This window comes from Emydura macquarii, unplaced genomic scaffold (assembly GCF_026122565.2).
Source record: "Emydura macquarii macquarii isolate MOO-44397 ecotype Brisbane River unplaced genomic scaffold, CSIRO-AGI_Emac_v2 contig_629, whole genome shotgun sequence".
Taxonomy (NCBI): Eukaryota; Metazoa; Chordata; order Testudines; family Chelidae; genus Emydura; species Emydura macquarii.
The window spans coordinates 2,810,603-2,826,815 of NW_027130766.1; the positions used below are offsets into that span (position 1 = coordinate 2,810,603).

The 16,213-nt window shown below is 46.3% G+C and overlaps 1 protein-coding gene across 3 annotated transcripts in view; it reads left to right on the forward strand.

The window, feature by feature from the left end:
* Nucleotides 1-12,294, forward strand: part of MAP3K3 (mitogen-activated protein kinase kinase kinase 3) — a 53,212-nt gene extending 40,918 nt beyond the window's left edge. For 2 of the 3 annotated variants that reach the window (XM_067541009.1, XM_067541010.1), the window contains exons 14-17: nt 1,312-1,443; nt 2,817-2,946; nt 5,102-5,279; nt 7,582-12,294. In XM_067541009.1, coding sequence (XP_067397110.1) covers nt 1,312-1,443; nt 2,817-2,946; nt 5,102-5,279; nt 7,582-7,810 — 669 coding nt within the window. In that variant the 3' untranslated portion in view covers nt 7,811-12,294. Of the gene's footprint in view, nt 1-1,311; nt 1,444-2,816; nt 2,947-5,101; nt 5,280-6,099; nt 6,193-7,581 lie in introns of those variants that run through there. The other variant, XM_067541011.1, reaches the window with a different exon arrangement.
* Nucleotides 12,295-16,213: the final 3,919 nt, after the last annotated feature.

Below are 16,213 nucleotides of genomic sequence, written 5' to 3' on the forward strand. Positions count from 1 at the left end.
GCAGAATAATGAAGTAACTTGCTGCTGTCTGTAGTATGACTCTAGTGTGAATTGCCATCATGGGATTCCTTGCCAGTTTCCCAACATCTAACAAGTTCACTGTGAATTGAGATAATTGACCCATGAAGATTTAATTTAATCTAACTGAGCAATGGAGATTATGATCCCAGTTCAGGTGAGGCCCTGACCCTGGTGGGCCCTCATTTACGCCATTATTTCCGCTGTAAATCAGATAGTGATGCTGGGCAAAGGGAGAACAGGCTGGAATGTGTTTTGGAGGCGCTGACACCTTAAACCGCCAGTGACCGGCCCCCATGAGATTTCCTCCTGATTCCATTTATCTGGGCAGTGCTTAGTTTCTCCCTTTTGAAAAGATGCACCTTTCCACAAATAAGAGAAATGAATGTGGCAGCTTCCTGTGGCAGAGGAGGCTGGTGCAGGGTGTGGAGGACTGAATCCGTGGGAATGCTCTGAGGGAAACATGCTGCTGCTTCTACACACCAGTTGTGCTCTGATGTCTTTAATGGTCAGCCTGTTCATTCTTTGGGAGAACCTGATGTATTTCCTGTGCAGTAAGGATCTCTGATTCAGCCTGAAATTGTTGGATAGCCCTCCTGCCATTGTACTATGGAACCCAGTTGCATTTGTGGCAAGGATAAAGGAGAGAAATGTCATGTGCATGTTTGCAGATGCTTTAGATCCTACAAGATCAGCATGCTCTCTTAAGCTTGAATTTGAGTAAAACGCCTCAGCTTAAATCTGGGCAGGAAACCAGTGATTGAAATTCTTGGGTTAAGGGCACCGAAGAAGTAATTTGGTATCTAGAGGGCTCATGTTACTACACACTCATTTCTAGCATGTCTACAGGACTTTACCTTCAAGTGCTGTTTTCAAAAAAACAAAAAACCGCACAACTGTCCAGTGTGGGAGGAAGGGACTGGCGAAATAGTTTATTTTTTGAATGACTTGGCCAAAACCATGCAGTAAGACAATGGTAGTCAAGTCTAGAAGCCAGGAGTTATGGAACTCAGCCCACTGGACAACACTGCCTCTCGGCTAGACCTTTTTGGACATGAAACATCTTCAATCATACTTACAAACTTATCACACAATAAACATTAATCTGATAGTGACTAGAACATTAGCTTTTCCCAGGGTCTGCCTGAGCTGGTGCCATCAAGGGATAGAATTACACTGAGCCCCAAACACATGGGGTCAGATTAGTGTCATCCTGAAAGTATCATGGGCAAGATTGTTGAAATGGGGTGGTCCTTAGACACTGGACCTGATCTGCTCTCTCCATATTTGCAGGAAGTGAGCGCTTTGGAGTGTGAGATCCAGTTGCTGAAGAATCTCCAGCATGAACGCATTGTTCAGTATTACAGCTGCCTGCGTGACCGAGCGGAGAAGACCTTGACTATTTTCATGGAGTATATGCCTGGGGTAAGTCTATAGTAAGAGAGCAAATGCTTCTGTTAGAATCATCGTCCTTGCCTGTTGTTCTGACCGTGCCTGCGCGCGCACGCCCCCCACACACACACCCCCTTCAAACCCTCTCAACTGGCTCCTCCTGAACATTTCAGGTTCAGTCTTGATGTTCTGTCACAGCTCTGCCCCTCCCAGCTTCTCTTCATTTTTCTTATTGTGGTATCCCAGTCTCAACCACCCACTTGTCCATTTCTCCCCCCACCTGTCTCCCTATATTCTGTGCAAGGAATGCCTTCTCTGAACTCACCTCTAAAATAACTCTCCTCTCTTCCTTTAAATGCCTCTTCCTACAAAACTCTCAAGAAATCAGATGACCAATAAATAGTTGGGGCAAACTGAGGCTTTATTGTACAACAAAAAAATGTGATTGTGTACTTTTAAACCTTTCCCTTCCCTCCCACTCTGCATCCATTGTTTTCCCTCTTGGATTGGAAGCTCTTCAGGGCAGGGATTGTGTCTTCCTTTATGTTTGGATAGTGCCTACCTGGTTTTAGGCACCTCCAGAATACAAATAAGTTCACTGGTTGAAAAGCATGCAGTTATAGAGCAAGGGAGGGCCCTGTAGTTTCAGTGTTGAAACAGTAGCTTCTAGCTGGTAACTTTAGAAGCATACGCACATTATGCAACGGTTAAAGGAGACTGGTTTGAAGGATCTGGGAAGTGTTCAGATCAGAGATAGTCGAAACTTGGACCCAGTTTGATCTGCCTTGATATTGATCTGTGGGATAGTGTTTTGGGAAATGGGAGTTTTCAAAGTGTTCAAGTCCCTGTACACATGTATCCCATTCTTAGTGTACATGCACCGCATGCGCAGGAAATGGGCATCTCTTAACCAGCAGTGTCTGTCAGGGTCACGCATATGCCCTGTGTCCTCCCTCTTCCCCTCCCAGGGCCATAAAGGGAGTCCTTTGTTCCAGAGTTGCTAGTGCAGTTTCTGTACTTAGGTTTTTTTATTTTCATATCCTGTTGGCAAAAAAAAGTTTGTTAGCTGTAGTAATCCTGCATCAATCTCTGCAATATCCAAACAGATCACAGATACCAAGTCCCCTTGAAGAGATTAGAGTATTTTTATACTCTGTCCTTCCCCAGGATCATTATTGGTGACAGCCACAAAGGAGAAGTCAAGACAGTCTGGTCCATCTACCCCAGTGGATAAGGAGCTGAAGAGATTTATATCTTTTTGGTAGAAAAAGTTATTTTTCAGCTAATTTGCAGCTCCAAATAGCTGACCCATGCTGTGAGCACAAACTCTTGGGTAATGAGTGGATTCTATAGGTCTGTGGCTTGTCATTTCTGTGAGAATCTTTTCCATTTGCTTTTTGCCATAGGGTTCCGTGAAAGACCAGCTGAAGGCCTACGGTGCACTGACGGAAAACGTGACCCGAAAGTACACACGCCAGATTCTTGAAGGAGTCTCCTACCTTCACAGCAACATGATTGTGCACAGAGACATAAAGGGTGAGAGCAGCAGACTGGTCTTGGACATGTATGCACCAACACAGAGCTGTGAATATGGGGGGCCGAGTGTTTGTTTATATAGAGGACTGCCTGTCATGGTTTGGGATCTGTTAAGAACTAAACATGCTCTTGGAAACTTCCAGCTTAAGCCGTTTGTGTGGCGTCTCCTTTATGATGACCTTCTTAGGGTCCAGAACATTCAGTGCTACATGTAAGAGCCTTTACCATCAGCAGCCTGTAAAAAGAGGAGAGCTGTACATGCTGTTTTCTGCATTGCAGCCTCTGGAGGAGCTGAGAAGCTGCGGTTTGGTGGTTATAATGAGGATGATAGGATGGAGAAAGTAAATAAGGAAGTGTTATTTACTCCTTCTCATAACACAAGAAGGTAGGGGGTCACCAAATGAAGTTAATGGGCTGCAGGTTTAAAACAAACAAAAGGAAGTATTTGTTCACCCACTGCACAGTCAACCTGTGCCAGAGGATGTTGTGAAGGCCAAGACTATAACAGGGTTCAAAAGAGTTAGATAGATAGGTTCATGGATGATAGGTCCATCAATGGTTATTAGCCAGGTTGGGCAGGGATGCAAAACCATTCTTTGAAGTGTCCCCTAGCCTCTGTTTGCCAGAAGCTGGGAATGGCCGGTGGGATGGATCACTTGATGATTACCGGTTCTGTTCATTCCTTCTGAAGCATCTGGCATTGGCTTCTGTCGGAAGATAGGATGCTGAGCTAGATGGATCATTGATCTGATCCAGTATGGCCGTTCTTATGTTCCTATGATTTTATGGGAGGCTATAGTCTTTAAAACCCCTCATCTGCAGCTGCTGATCCCTTTCTCCCACATCCCAACAAAGTGAGGTTTTGTTCCTACCTGATTACCTCACTCCCCACTTGCTGTCACCTACTTGGCTTCTTTGTGGGTTCCCTCTTAAATTACCCTTTGCCTGGCCATACTCCTACCTCCTTATTGGTGGACAGGCAGGATGCCTTAGGAACACCACGCCTAGGTCCAGAAATGGCTTCTGACAGCAGGGCTTGCTTCAGGCTGTTGTCTTAACTGGTCCTACTTCCCCCTTGCAGAAAATCCTCTCTGACCTCCTGCATTAGTGTCCTTGTGACCCACAAAATCCTTAAACTGCCAGTTCCCAGTATTATCCTCTTGAGAGCCAGCCAGTCTCCTAAGGGTTAACGGTTGTCAGTACAGTTTTTTCTGTGATCCAGTGGCTGGGAGGAGGAGATTCTGGTGAGTGTGGAGTATCCTCCTGTACAGACCTGTAAGTCCTCATCACATCTTTACCAGGCAGATAAAGATGATTTCAGTGATTGGTGTTTAAACAGCATCTTCCTACTGGTCTTGTACATTCACCTTAAAGTTATTCACACGAGCATTGTCCTCCGTGGCAAGTTAAACCTTGGTACATCCCCATTCTCAGTGCTGGATTTACACATTTGCCTCCAGGGAACTGGATGGATCCTATGATACTCTGCATAGGGCCTGCAAACCTAAGACTGCCCTACAGAGGGCACTTGACGTAAAGCAGAGCAGGTGTACGTAAGGTTTATCAGACAGCAGCAGTGAGGGGCTCCAGATCTCATTGCAAGCTTGAAGGGAATGGAAAAGCCCCTTTCTGAGGCTCTATCATACATTTATACAGCAAGCCACCATCTGCCAGTTCCCTTTGGAAAGGTTGAACGGGACCTCCAAGCAGATAACATGGGCTCACTTGTTCATTTCAAGAGTTCAGAGTCATCTAATCAGTTACATCTGCAGATCTTTGTTTTCTGGCCAGCAGAATATACACCAAACCAGCACTCAAGGCCCTTTTCTGCAGAGTTAAGTACAGTCTCAGCCATTGACCAAAGGGGCCCTTTATAGACTGCCCAGCCTGTTTACAGACACTGTAACAATGAGAGCACTGACTCAGCACTTTCCCCCCCTTCACTTCCTTGTGTTTTTCCCTAAAGTGGCAGCTGTTAACAAATGACTTGTTTGCAGCCTGCACTACAAAGGTGGTGGCATAGCAGGTCGCCAGGCGCTTGATGGAGAAAGGTCCTGTCGTGGACCCAGGCACATCTGAATCAGATGTAAACTCCACAGGTTGCAAATCTGACAGCAGGATTGTACAACAGTTGCCTGAATTCTTTTCCCTCCAGGAGCCAATATTCTCCGTGACTCTGCTGGGAATGTGAAGCTTGGGGATTTTGGGGCCAGCAAACGGCTGCAGACAATCTGTATGTCTGGAACAGGTATCTGCTCTGTCACCGGCACGCCATATTGGATGAGCCCAGAGGTGATCAGCGGAGAGGGTTATGGACGGAAAGCGGATGTATGGTGAGAAATTGCTCAGGGCTTAATCTATATTCCATAGAAAGATTCACAGCTTTTCTTGAGAGCTAGAAGATGCGGTCAGTTGTTCATGAATCAGCCCTGCCTCTGTAGATTTAGATTCAGATTTAGCCTGGATCAAAAATGAAAATGAGTTTGACACAATTTAGGCCAAAAGATCTCAGCATGAGCCTAGGGTTGCTGCAGACTGTACCATGCAATCACATCTTGGAAAAATCCTTTCTGAAAGGCTGTGATCCCTCTAACTATTACATCATTACATGGATGCAGGAGGGAAAAAGCTACCAAGATGTCTGTGTCCAAGACTGTATCTCTCCTGTTGTACCTCCATCCTTCCCATGTCTCTCAATTATTTCACATCTAGGTTAGACAGGAAGCCAGTTAGGATAGAGTCCTGTCTTCGGTTTGTTTTCAGCGCTATAAGTGTGCATGGCATGTTATAGACAAAGGTTAGGATTTTGGGAAGGAATGCCTCTGACTGGAATAGCAGGGGAGCTGTAGGTCAGAATTGCGGTGAATTGGCAGACAGACACGTGGAAATTGTGTACCCACTAAGATTAGCACAAGCCAGGAAACAGTACTCACGCAATAGATGAATTAACAGTCCCAAATCCCTGAAGTATTAGTTTTTGGAGGTAGTGGGCTGGCCAGGGCTATAGTTAAGTTGTGTAGCTTTAATAAGAGTCACCAGTAAACATAGTGCTTATGTCTCCTTAATTAAATGAGGACTGCATTATTTTTCATATGACTAAACAGAATTGTAACTGAAAATTGTGCTCAGTACACAGTGGTCTCTTCCAAGTAGGAATCTCTGGGAAAGAATGGAGCACATGTGCATCCCCCAGGATTGATGCAGTTGTAGATTTCCTCTTGGTGCTGTCCATTCCCATCAGAGAGGTGCTGCTGTTGGCTGAGCTCCAGGCTTTACAATCCTGATGGTTAGTTTGGGGTTAGAATTTTCCAGTTCCATGTTAATCCCAGAGTAGATGTGTATGGAGGAGACACAGAAATGTAACCAATCCAGCCACCTGGCACTCAGCCACTGCTGCAGGCCTCTCTCCAGTTTTTTTCCTAAATAGCAAAACATGTGAGTTATTTGTTATTGCTGGAAAAACTTGACACGAAAAATATTCCTGCTGTTTGCTGAATATCTTAAAGAAACTGAATCTGCTTAAATGGTATAGATCAGTCTAAACAGTAATATATCCCTGCTTGGTCTTGAGCAAACCCCAGCACATCAGCACACATGGTTTGCATTTTCTGTACTCTCTTACAAAGTCTTAGAAAGACTGCGGGGAAACCAGTGTTAAATTTTTGTATTAGATTTAAACCTTGTCAAAAAACTGATTCTTGTGCATGCATCAGATTTAATTCCTTTCCTCCCCTGCTTTGGTGATTGATGTGAATCTGCCTTTGATGAAACACCTTATTCTTTGTAGTGCAGTTCAAAAGAGTTTAATTTAAAGGTGGATGGGAATTGATTTCAGCGGAAAGTGTTATCTGGAAGCTAGGAGCTGCTCAGCTCTATCAGTGATTCCCTCTGTGGCCATGAGCAGGTCACTTAATTCTTTTTGATCAAAATTCACTGCCGTCATACACAGGCATGTTTCCATTAGAGTCACTGGAGCTGCACCTGGTTCAAATCACTGCTGAATATGGCTCTGTAAAATGGGGGATAATACAAGCTTTCCTTCCACACAGGGATAGCAAGGCTCCTAGTGTCTTCCTACTCTGAAAAGTGACTTTGTCAAAATGGCCTTGTGGGATTCCTCATCTCCAATTTACTCAGTTTACAGGTACAGAGAGATTTTTTCTATCTTGCAGCCCTGCAGACCTCCCCCAGGGACCTGAGAGTTAAGCTGGGTGTTATCCTACTTCTACACCAGCACCTGTGCTACCAGTTCAGAAGGTCAAATGATGCTGTCACTGGCATCTGTGTGGACCTGTAGCCTTCAGTGGGTAGCACAGGTATGTTAATTGTGGACAGAATTTGAGGACATAGGACTGCACAGGTGTAACTTAAAAATTATTGATTTTTAAGCCAGAATGGAGCCCAGCTCCCTCTCCCAGAGCTGTCAACTGTCTGCACAGTACTAGAAAGTAGTGATGTCTCTCTAGTCAGCAAATCGGAATCCATGCAGGGAGTAGATCTGAGTATGAGGCCATTTTTATAGTCCCTTTTCAGAGCAGAGCTGTACCAGACCACCTGCTGCTAGGAATTCCTCCATAAATGGTACACATCATTGTATGAAGCCCTGTCACATTTTTTTCCTGTCTTCTTCTCCAGGAGTCTTGGCTGCACTGTCGTAGAGATGCTGACAGAGAAACCTCCTTGGGCGGAGTATGAAGCCATGGCGGCCATTTTCAAGATTGCCACCCAGCCAACCAACCCCCAACTCCCTTCTCACATATCGGAACATTGCCGGGACTTTCTAAAGCGAATCTTTGTGGAAGCCAGGCAACGACCTTCAGCCGAAGAGCTGCTCAGACATCAGTTTGCACAGTTCCTGTACTGAATTACCTCCCATGCCAGCAGTTCCCTCTGGGCTTTCAGTGCTCCCTTCTGGTGAAACCATGCAAATGACCATTGTGGAGCTGCATCTTCAAAATGCTGTCTCAGCTGTCCTAGCCCTCTGGGCAAGGAATGCTGAGGAACCTGGGGTCTATTCTTGTGTCCTGGTATGTTTTGCTGGACTGGTGCTCATTCTACCAATGGCTGCGTAACACAGAGCTGCATTTTGTCCTTGTTACCTTGATCTGAGGTTGCAGCTGGTTGCATGTTTTCTGCAGTCTCGAGCACAGGGATCTAGGAAGCTTCTTGTTGAATGTACAGAAATCTGGACGAAGATGGGAACTGGAGGAACGATGTTCGGAGTAGAACCCACAACCGCTACCCAAACCAGCTCTCCACAGGGAGCTTTACAGCATGGATCGCTCTGTTTTCCAGACTGCTAGGTCTTTCCAGGCTTCTACAGTACAAGAGTCCAGCAAAGCCATGCGTCATTGAGCACGCACACTATATATATAATTATATATTTTCTTCTTAAGTATTCAGCATCTGAAGGTGTTCAGAAAATATTGATTCAGAAAATATGTGAATAGTATTATTTTATAATGAAACCGGGGGGGTGGGGGGATTGTTTTACTATCCAAATGTCAGGATAATCAGAAAGGAGGTTCCAACAGATCTCACACTCTACAGGGCATATGCTAGAAAGCTCTGCCAGCGAGGTTAGGGCATCCATACTTGACTTTCAAGCCCAAACTTATCCTAGCATCAGGACAGGCTGTCCTCATTTTACCTCCCTAAGACTGATTGTTCCAACAGAACTCTTCTGGAACAGAGAGTTCTGCAGGATGGCTTTCTGCTGCACCTCTATTTTCAGTGATAAATTATTTTTACCAATCCCTTAAACCAAAGATGATTTCAGTGCTGCCAGAGAACTTACTTCAGGGAAAGGTTAAATACTTGCATTAGGTCGGACTGACGAAGCTACATGAAAATGGGTTGCTCTTGCTTGCATAGGGGGGAGTTTGCTGGATACTAGTTCACTGGGTGCTCTAGGGTGAAACTGAAGGCGATCTTTCCCTGCATGTTTTGGTAAATGTGGAAATGTTCATTTCAGGTTTCTATGATCTTAAAAAAACTAAACAAACAAAAAACCATGTTAGAGAAGCGTTTGTAACTGAGCCATGTCAGTCAATGAGGCAAAGGTAAAGAGCATTTGTTACACCTTTCTGAAATTGACTGGAAAAATGGGATTGGTCCCAAAGAGAGAGGTAAAACATACCTAGATAGTCTTGCTGTCTTGTAACTTGCCATGAATATGTACCAAGAATCTGATGTCTGTGCCCCGGTGGCTTGCTAGGCCTGGTCTACCCTGCCGTCGACGGGAGATCTCCCGCTGACTGACTTACATTGCTGTCCCATGGCATTTTCATTGCGCTGTATCAATGGGAGACGCCTTCTGGTCGATGCACCCTTACTCCTTTTGGGGAGGTGGATTAATGGCGTGGACCAGAGAGCACTTCCAGGATCGATTGAGCTGGTCTAGACAGCCCACTCAATTGATCCCGCTGTATTGATCCCCAAGAAACCAGCAGTGTAAACCTATCCTCTCAAATGCTGCATTTTGATTGATACACTAGTAGTCCTGGTTTTAGTGACATAGAGAACTGAGGGTAAAAAATACCTTATTTAAAGGCACACTTGTGGCAGATTGTCATGTTTTTTATTAAACAGGTTTCTCATCTAGGTGTAAATAACACCTCGGGTTAATAAAGCTGAAAAGGCGTAATCTAAAGTGGCTTTCATGGACTAAACTGAGAGGGGTATAAGCCATGAAAGCAGGCTAGTGTTTATAATCAGTTTCTAGTCAGTTTCACTTGCAGGCTCTCATGCATGAACACAAGGATGCAGTGTTTGGGTTGCAAGCACTGCAGGGGGAATTCTTTTCAGAAATGATTTAATTCCTATGGAAACAAGTCTGTTGATCTTTCAAAAACCTGGATTTTGAGCCAGACTTTTCCAGATGGTGTCCCTTTAAAAACATACAGCCTCACTTTCAGTTGCCCTGTGCATTGTCCTCACTTGCACCAGTGCCAAGCGGGGTAGAATAGTACCCCTCTGATCGGGGAGCATTTTACACACACTTTGCCCTGGTGGAAATGATCTCAAAAGGTGCAGGGCAATAGAAAGGACTGAGTAGTCCTTCCATTGAGCCAGTTCTGCATGCTTGTAGTTCTATCTCTCGCAGCCAGCGCTTCCCTTTTGAACTGTACCAAAGATTAGAGCCTTTTCTTCCGGAATTTAACTTGCAGGTGTACAGGAGCCATGAGGACCGATGCAGCATTCCTGTCTGCTTTGGCCCCTCTTTACCCAGCTTGTCCTCCCAGAACTTACCGAAGCCTGCTTCTGTGGTCTTTACTCATTATCCAGCACATCACTCTTTGGGAGAATAGAATAGGGGGCTGAGGAAATAATGTAACTTGTTTAATGTTTCAAAGCAGCTAAATCCTCAGGATCTGTTGTGGCTTTTTACCTCATACGTATCTATGGAACGCTGTTCTGGAGCAGAGCAAATAGCATCCTGGACTGACGTGCCAAGTCCTTTACCCTGCCAGAGCTTCTGACCATATCCAGAGCTCTGGAGTTCCCCGTCTATACTGAAACGTGCCTACTCTGCGTATACACTTGTATTCCAGTTTTTGTTAATGGAAGAGTAAATTGAAATTGTACAGTGACAGAAGACTTCTGTTTTTGAGAACGTGGTAAGCCAGCTTGGTCTTCTTGTATTCCAGTACCTGACCCAATGCCGCCTGTTCGGCACTAGTACAAGCCAAAGCATTACTTGTATGTTTGGAGATGCACTTTTATGAATGTAGTTTATATCGCTCTTTTTTAGCTCTTTTTACATCATGTAAACGTTGATGCCTCATACTTTTATTTATATCGTAAAATATCATATTTGATGATTTTTATATATATCGACTCGACTGTTACAGGGGGGAAATAAATTTGACACCTTTATGAATTTAAAAAGGAAAAAAAGCAGCTGGTTTTGCAGAGAATTTGCTGATGGTTTATAACAAGTAGTGCCAACCCAAAATGCCCTCTTTGGTTCCTCACTGGGCCTGTCAAGCATTCGCCCCCATTCATACAAATTGAAAATCTAAAATCCTCGATCTGTCCTGAGTGGAGTAATCTGGAGGCCCGACTCTTGTTTACACTAAGCGCTGTCAGCATAGAGGGGCCTTAAAGTGGGCATAAATTGCATTTGTATCCACTCTTTTAAGGCCTCTGCGTTGCCAGAGTTGTGTAAATGATGACAGAGGCCATTTTTGGGGGCTTGTCTGCCTAAAATTAAGCAGTTATGATTTTCCCAAATCTCATTTTTACATCTCCCAGGGAGGGCGGGAGACTCAATGCTTGTTATGAGCTCGGCTCCTCAGCTGAAAGCCCCTTTAGTAATGAAGAGAACTAGAATCTCTGAAGGATAGTCCTGTAGTAAGCCATTGCTCCTGGGACAGTTCAGACCCCAAATCATTAAGGTAAAATATCTGCAAAATCCCCCTTAGAAAGGAGACTGCTGAATGCCTCACCTGCACCATGCAATCAGCTTAGCACTGGAACAAACTTAATGGAGGGGATTTAACTCCCACTGAGCTTGTGAGGAAACCAAAAATTGGCATTTTGGTCTTGGTGTGACGATTCTGTGCATTCCAGGTTATCCACTTGCTCTTCAGTAGATCTGATTTCTCTCCCAGTCACTGGAAATAGCAGCAATTTGGCTTCTGTGCTTGAAAAAAGAGTTCCAAAGGAGACAGTAAAGCTGCAGATCACAAAAGCAGTTCCCTTATTTTGCTGTTAATAAGCCAAACAAACTGACCCATAGAAGAATTGGTACTTTACTTTGGTGACACATTATTTCGAGATGCCAGCAGGGTCTGTGTAACTTGCGGTGCCTCAGTAAATGTATCCTCACTGTATAACCATGGCCTGGTATACGAAGGCCAGGTGTCCCGAACCATACAGTAGATAGGACGAGTTCCCAGTGATTGGTGCTTAGCTGCTGGCTGGGAGGATTTTTAAGTGTCTGAATATGACCTGAAACCTGTGTACAGTCCCCATGCACTGTCACTTAACTGGGAATTAAGACTGACTTTTCAGAGACCTAAGGGATTTGGGCACCAACTCCCAGAGGTTCCTTTGACACTCCCAGGCGAAATTAGGAGTTGATGACACTTAGTGGGTCTGAATTTCCCAGCTGGGAGATGTGCCTGGGAGGCAGTTCAGAGATGAGGGCAAGAGTTTCTGCAGTCTGTAACCACGTCTGACATTACCTCTGCGGAGCAGGGAGCTGTCTTAACCTGGATTGTGCAGAAGAACTTGAACCAGTAGCTTTATCTGATTATATATACCGACCAGGGGCTTGCAGTGCAAAGCCAGGCCAATGTATCATTTTATTTACAATAAAATTATCATTTATATGAAAGCTGACTTCTTCGGTGTAAACGCGTATGCATGTTTCTTGCAAACAGAAGAGACTAGGTCTGTGATGCAATATCTTATTAGACCAACTTCTGCTGATGGAATTGACAAGCTGTTGAACATCTCAAAGCCTGTCTCTTCTCCCAACAGAAGTTGTTCCAATAAAAAGTATTGTCATCCACCCTGTCTCTCTCATATCCTAGGACTAACATGGCTACAACATTACAAACGGCTCCATTGCTAATGGTGTCTTAGGTAACTGGGATAACGTACTTTCATCCACAGTGCTGAACTACTTCTAGGGAAGTTTATTGCTCCAGGGACTTTCCTGGGGATGTAGAGGGAGAGAGATCCTAACTGTGAAGCATTGAACAAGGATCCACTCCTGGGGCCAGGTCAGCATATCCCCTCTGGACAAATCTCAGCCACCACAGGAGGCAGTAAGTATCTTCCTGTCGTCTTGTTTCTACAACTCAAAGAGAAGTGACAGAATGGGATGGAAGTTGTCTCTGCCTATCTAGGTCCTTCCATGGTCCCCTGTGGTATCTGAGTATACCACTGTGGTATCTGAGTGCCTTCAGAGTATTAAAAATAGAAATAACCTTCTCTTCCTTTCCAGCTTGCCAGAGAGCAGCTTGATTAGTTTATCAGGTGTCAGAAGGTGGTATTGAGAGAAAGCAGAGTCAGATGATAGACTCTGCATTTAGCTCTGAAGGGGGTGAAACCCATGTGGCAGAGAGTTCCATAGTCTAGGCCTGGCTCCCGTGAGAGCTCTGTCTCTAATGTTATAACTCTAGTGTAACTGCCTGTGGTGGGAGGTCGTAATCGGGAAGGGTGAGAGGGTCTCTTGGACAGCTTAGGTCAGTTCCATAGAAGGCTATGACTATCAGGACAGACATTGAGCTGGACTCTGATCCATGGTGAGACCATGCAGAGACCAGAGAACTGGGGTGATGTGTTTACGGCAAACTGTGGTGGTTAATTGGCTGCTGTGTGTGGTCCCAGATGTAGCTCTCCGGGGAAGTAACCTAGAGAAGCCTGTGAAACCTCTAGGGCAGTTCTAACCTATGAAAGTCACTCAGATGCTGTGCACCTGATCTAAATAGCCAGAGACCATGGAAATCTCCAGAATTGCTCCCCCTTAATGTTGCTAGTTGACCCTTCTGAAAAACAAAACAGAGAAGCCAGATGGTTGTATTTTGGGCAAGTGTGTGTGTGGGGGGGTGACCTTAAAGTGACAGTTTCTCTTTAAATGCAGCATTCAGTTGCTCTGCGGCTAAGGCAAATATTATAAATCTTTAAAGTGCTACGTTACACTGTGCCCTAGTGATTGTGTCTAGTGGGACAACAACTGCTAAATGGGAAGCCCTTGTCTTCTGGCTTTAATATTGTGTTGGGGGGGGGGCAGGTACGTACTGCATTACGGCAAGGAATGCTGGCTTTCTTCTCATGTACTGTAGCATGTTGCTATGATCTTTGCCAGGTTACCTGTCTTTTGCAGTGACTCCGTCTTAGATCTCGGCAGTGCAAACATTTCGTGGATTCTTATTATTTTTTTCCCTCTGAAGCCTCCATGGCTGAGAACTGGAGCATTGTCACGTTTCGATCCAGATCGTTTCTTGGCTCAGCTTCAGCTCTGTCAAAGTCCCTGCCCTGGGCAAAAACCAGGCATGGAAATGGGAGGGGAAGCTTGAGGCTTGTTTTAAGTGACAACATAAAGACTCTGTGTGTGAAATGAGCTGCCATGAAAGGGTTAGTGTGTTGCTTGCAGAGTTGGTCAGTTGCGTTGGATCCCACATGATGGACACAAAGGGGCCGGGTTCTGCGCTGCCCTCACAAGAGGCACAGCCCAGGAGAAGTGGGAGGCCAAGGTTGTTATATGCCACCTTTGTGCCTCTCTGCTTCTGGGCCGCTGCAACAGCCCCAGGTGTAGGTTAGATCAGCCCCAAGGCTGCTCACACAGCCGTTTTGGAGCGCCAGATGCTGGAGCACATGGTGCCCTGGCTGCTCATCGTTCACCCTGGCTCCCTTCCTGGCAAGCCTCTGCTAGGAGCGGCACAGAAATGTAGCACACGTTGCTGTGCACTAGGGGAACATTCCTCTAGGAGCCCCCTTCACGGCTGGAGCAGCACAGAGGTGCCGTAGCAGGGGCTGGAACCTGGCTCCAGATGGAGCCCGTGAGGCAACCGTTGCAGCCCTGTCTGGGTCTGGGCTCCCTGCAAGCACCTTAACTAAGGAGCCACAAGGCAGCCTCTCTTCCACCGGCTCTTGTCCTGCTTGGCAAACCTGGCCGCTGGCTTTCCTCCCTGTGGGTCTGAAATAAGCGTGGCTGTTGGATTGGACAGTTTCTCTCTCCCGGCTGCAGTCAGCCCAGCAATGGGAATATCCCCTTAATGCAGAGCAGCTGCAGGTCCGCCAGGGGAGCACAAAACTCACTTTTCCTGTGCCTGCGGGAGAGGCTGGCTGGCTTCCGTCTCTCAGCGATGGGCTTTAAAAATGGGAAAGCCAACCTGGGTGCTGCAGCCTTCAGCAACAATCCCTGCTCCTACACTGCCATCCCTAGAATCAGGACCACTTTCCATGGTGGATCCGAGCCCTTTACAGGTTGTCCAGATTTGGAGGTCAAAAAATCCTCCCCCCCCCCCCCCTTGCTTCCAGGCTTTGGCAGTGCTGATTTGAGCTGTTTGGGCAACAGCTGTCTCTCGCCAGGTCACAAGACTGCAGTAGCCAAAGGAGGCTGCTGATCGCTGGCATGGGGTAGGAGGAGTTCGTGCTGCAACGGAGGGGCTCAGAGGAGCCAATGTCCAGCACCAGGGAATGACAACCATGTGTGTGCCTGCTCTACTTCAAATCACAGCTGGCCCCGCCTGCTACAAGGAGACTGGCAGGTAGAACATCTGACAGGAGCCAAAGGGGGAAGGATCTAAGAGGTGGCTATTAGCCAGTAGAAGCAAGCTCTCAGTGTGACGGTGCAGTTCAAAATCCGATGGCTGCCCACGGGGCTGGCACTGTCTTCCCCATCTGACCATGGACGTGACTCCCCCATCGGGCCAGCTTCTGCTCTGCACAGCTCTGCCAGCTGGGTTGGCGTAGTGCCCATTTTACAGATGGGATGACTGAGCCCCGAGGTGGTGTCAGGGATGGAGGCCCAGGGTCCTTGTGCAGCAGGATAATGGAGGAGAGATCTGATCCTGCTCCTGCTGATGTCAATGCCCGTGACAGCAAGGACATCTCTGTGCCTCTCCAAGCGTTGCTAGCTCCTGTGATTTTATCACAAGCCTCACTGAACATTGTGCTTTTCTTAAAGCCCCCCTGCTCCTGGAACCTCCTTTCATTTAATATAGAACAAAGGAAGTTTCTAGCCCTTGTGCCTGTGGAGAAAAGAACTTGAAAGTGTGACCCCTCCGGGTCCACGAGTGACCTGGAGTCTTCACAAACCGAGGGCAAATTAAACAGCCTGAATTCATTCCTGTGCTGAAAGGTGACAATGGCTGCCTGAGAGGAAGGGGAGGTCTTAGATCGAAGGACAATCACAGACCTCATTAAAACGAGCTCTGCATTCAGCACCGGTGCAAGCGCTGTGTCCTGTTCTGGTGTCCATAATTCAAGAAAGGGGTTGATAAACGGGAGGAAGGTTCAGAGATGAGGCATGAGAATGATCACGGGCCTAGAAAACCTGCCTGCCTTCTAGTGACAGCCTCCAGGAGCTCAGTTGTTATAGCTTAACAAACAGCAGTCCCGGGGTGACTTGACCACTCTTTTATTTTTCTGTCAACTTAAGGCCCCAATTTCAGAAGTTCTCCCTCCCTCACCCCTGGAGTTGTTACAAAATCTAACCGAGGGGGAGTTTTTCAGAATGACAACACACACGCTCTCAAATCTTCCCTGCCCTGTGGGGAACCCGAACAGCCCTGTCCTGCATGTGCCA